Source organism: Colobus angolensis, unplaced genomic scaffold (assembly GCF_000951035.1).
Source record: "Colobus angolensis palliatus isolate OR3802 unplaced genomic scaffold, Cang.pa_1.0 Scaffold329, whole genome shotgun sequence".
Classification (NCBI taxonomy): domain Eukaryota; kingdom Metazoa; phylum Chordata; class Mammalia; order Primates; family Cercopithecidae; genus Colobus; species Colobus angolensis.
The window spans coordinates 831,643-835,049 of record NW_012116588.1 but is presented as its reverse complement, the minus strand read 5'-3'; the positions used below and the strand labels follow the sequence as shown (position 1 = coordinate 835,049).

The following is a 3,407-nucleotide window of genomic DNA, read 5'->3' as shown; positions in this document are numbered from 1 at the left end:
ATGGTGGTACACGCCTGTAGACCCCCAGCTACTCTGGAGGCTGAGGTAGGATCTTTTGAGCCCAAGAGCTTGAGGCTGCAGTGAGCTATGAATGCACCACTGCAGTCCAGCCTGGGTGACAGATCAACCCTCTCTGAAAAAAAAAAGTACACATTTGAGATTCATAAATTTTTTTTGTTATATAAAAAAATTATAAGCATCAAAGTGTTAAATTATGTAAATATGCCAAAATAGGAACCTGGAAGTGCTTGGAATCCAGACTTTGGGAGCCCAGCACCACAAGGATCTCTAGTCTTGGCTTTTTTTTTTTTTTTTTTTTTTGAGATGGACTCTCGCTCTGTTGCCCAGGCTGGTGTGCAGTGGCCCAATCTGAGCACACTGCAACCTCCGCCTCCTGGGTTCAAGCAATTCTCCCTCCCTCAGCTTCCTGAGTAACTGGGATTACAGGCGTGCATCACCACCCCCACCTAATTTTTGTATTTTTTCAGTAGAGACAGGGTTTTTCCATGTTGTCCAGGGTGGTCTTGAACCCCTGACCTCAGGTGGTTCACCTACCTCAGCCTCCCAAAGTGCTGGGGTTACAGGCATGAGCCACTGCACCCGGCCTGTCAGATGATGATTTTTTTTTTGAGACAGTCTCGCTCTGTCGCCCAGGCTGGAGTGCAGTGGCGTGATCTTGGCTCACTGCAAACTCTGCCTCCCGGGTTCACGCCATTCTCCTGCCTCAGCCTCCTGAGTAGCTGGGACTACAGATGCCCCCGCCACCATGCCCGGCTAAGTTTTTTTTGTATTTTTAGTAGAGACGGGGTTTCACCGTGTTAGCCAGGATGGTCTCCATCTCCTGACCTTGTGATCTGACCGCCTCGGCCTCCGAAAGTGTCAGGTGATTTTAAAACTATTCTTCCATGAATTGCTGGGCTAATTGATATGACTGTAAAATGCCTAACCCAGGGTTTAGCATCAAGTAAGCAAATTGTAAATGTTAGCTGCTGCTCTGCCTATGACTATTTAGTCTTGTGCTTTAAACTCAAATATTTGTTGGCCCACTGAAGTCACTACACAGAGAAAGATGCTTTTCATTCTCAGTAAGGAACTTTGGGAGGTAACTGGGGCAGGCAGCAAGACAACAGGTGTCTTTTGTCCAGCATCAGCAAACTCATTGGAACTGATGGGTGGCTCACTTTGCTTAGAACCCCGACCAGCACGCACACGGGGCTGCTTCCTAGTCACACTGCTCCTGGGAAGGTGGGGGGCAGCTGTTCTGCAGTTAGCGCTGTTCTTTACCTCCTGTTACCAACTGCCTGAGTTCATTTGTGTTCAATGTTCCCTAACCTACCAAATGTGATTAGTGACTTTTTCTTTGAAGGTGAGTGGAGGAATCCTTGCGCCTTCTGCAGCATTCTACTGCCGTTATGGAACAGTGCAGCTATGGATGTGCATCAGCGGGGGATGGGGAGAGGCTAGGGCAGTACATGTGAATGGAGAGGTAGCCCCACCAGTGTGTTTTCTGAAATACAGTCCTGCAGAGGGCAGCCTTGGGAAATGACTGCTCTCACATACTCTTCCTGACCCTACCCCTCCAGCATCTCCCTGCTATCCAAGGGTTGGGATTTTTAAAAAGAAAAACAAATTTTTAAAAAACCAAGTGAATCTTTTGCCATCTTGTAAGAGTAAAAAGCCCCCCACCAAGTCTGGATGAACATTCATGCGTGGGCTTGAGGGCTTGGGAAAAAGATGGGGCTTGGCCCCACAGTGCAGGCAGGCCCAGTGATCCCATGACAGGGGCCAGGAGGTGGGAGTTCGCCTGTGGGCAGGAGGTCAAGTATGTGGTATTATATGACTGCTGCTTGATGAACCAAGGGAGAGGGCACCCAGAACAAGAGAACAACAGTATTTAATTGTAAAATCTCTACCCCTGAGGATATGTTTTCAGGTCTGAGTGACTAGTAAGACTGGGAAACAAGGGAGGGAATGATGGCCCTGTGCTTCCTCTGCCCGCTGCCTCTGTGGATGTATGGATCGCTGGCTTCAGTCCTGCTTTTCTTTCTGATGGCCCTTGTTGTTTATGCTATGTATTTTTGCAGGAGGCCTGAGGCGGGCTGAGGTCACTCTTTCTTCTCCTATGACTGGGCTTCACTCTCCTCCCCAATCTCTGTTGGGGCTTCGCTGTCCCTGGGGTAAGAACAATAATGCCAAGGTTTTGATTCTTGAAAGCAGCAGTTAACCTTCTCACCCCCTCCTCATTTTAGTTGGGAACTGTGAGGGCCCGTCATTTACCCAGGGTCCCTGCTGAGGCTCTCCTCCTCATTAGATGACTTCTTGTGCAGCTTCTCTACCTGGTTATGTACTCTTGGGGCACTGAGAGGTTTGTACATATCTTTAAGCCAGAGCGGCTGTCTGAATAAGAAAGATCCCTCCTAGAAGACAGAAAGGGAAGTATTAATTTTGCATGTCCTCTGCTTTCCCTGGCCACAGCAATGAATCCTCCAAAGTACCTGAGTCTCATTTGGCGAAGAGCATCTCCTATATGGCAGAAATCTGAAAATGCCCCTGGGGAGACACATGCACAAGACAGTGAGTGAGCTGCCATTTCCACGTCTCTCACAATGTACTTCTCTGGTCTTATTAGGACTAAATGAGTACCTCAGTCCATAATCACAGTGAGAAGAACCACCGCAGACCACATACCTGGGGTCCTGAAAATAATCCCATGCATGTGGGACTTTCAGAAACTCTCCATGTCTGTTCGGAAGGGCCCCACAATATACTGGGGGGACTTTATATGCGGCTCAGCATGGAGCATGGGCAGGATGTTCAGTCCCAGTCACCCCGTTGGCCAAGTGCCCCTGTACAGTCAACAAACTGCACAGCCATGCTGGGCAGAAGCATTTTATATCAGTCCCCTTCGGACTTAGTCTCACAGGCATCATTTGATGGTGGGAGATGGAGTGGTTCTTTTCTTTCTAGATACTTTATTCTATAAGTTGGATCACCTCAAGCAAATGCCTGAGTGCAGGTAGCCAAGTTATCTATCTCACAGTCTTCATACGGGTGACAGTGGCTGGTGAGTGAGTGAGCTGTGAAATCAGTTGAAAGGACAACATGTTCTTTTTGAATTTGAATAAAATAGAAAAAGCCAGAGTGCATTGTGTGACCATGGGGCAAGACACTCTCCCTTTCTCTTTCTCAGTTTTCCTGTCATAAAATGACGAAATACTGCCTAAGGTCTCTTGTAGTTAAAATTCCTTTTTTTGTTTTTTTGTTTGAGACAGTTTTGCTCTTGCTCCCCAGGCTGGGTGCAACGGTGCAATCTTGGCTCACTGCAACCTCCGCCTCCTGGGTTCAAGCAATTCTCCTGCCTCAGCCTCCTGAGTAGCTGGGATTACTAATAGGCCTGCGCCACCACA

General features: G+C 48.1%; 1 protein-coding gene across 1 annotated transcript in view; it reads right to left on the bottom strand.

Moving 5' to 3' along the window:
* Positions 1-2,056: 2,056 nt before the first annotated feature.
* Positions 2,057-3,407, bottom strand: part of LOC105518773 (leucine-rich repeat-containing protein 37A2-like) — a 41,231-nt gene continuing 39,880 nt past the window's right edge. Inside the window, exons 14-16 of the mRNA XM_011951894.1 lie at positions 2,496-2,550; positions 2,278-2,417; positions 2,057-2,172 (exon numbers count right to left, since the gene is read on the bottom strand). Coding sequence (XP_011807284.1) covers positions 2,121-2,172; positions 2,278-2,417; positions 2,496-2,550 — 247 coding nt within the window. The 3' untranslated portion in view covers positions 2,057-2,120. The remainder of the gene's footprint in view (positions 2,173-2,277; positions 2,418-2,495; positions 2,551-3,407) is intronic.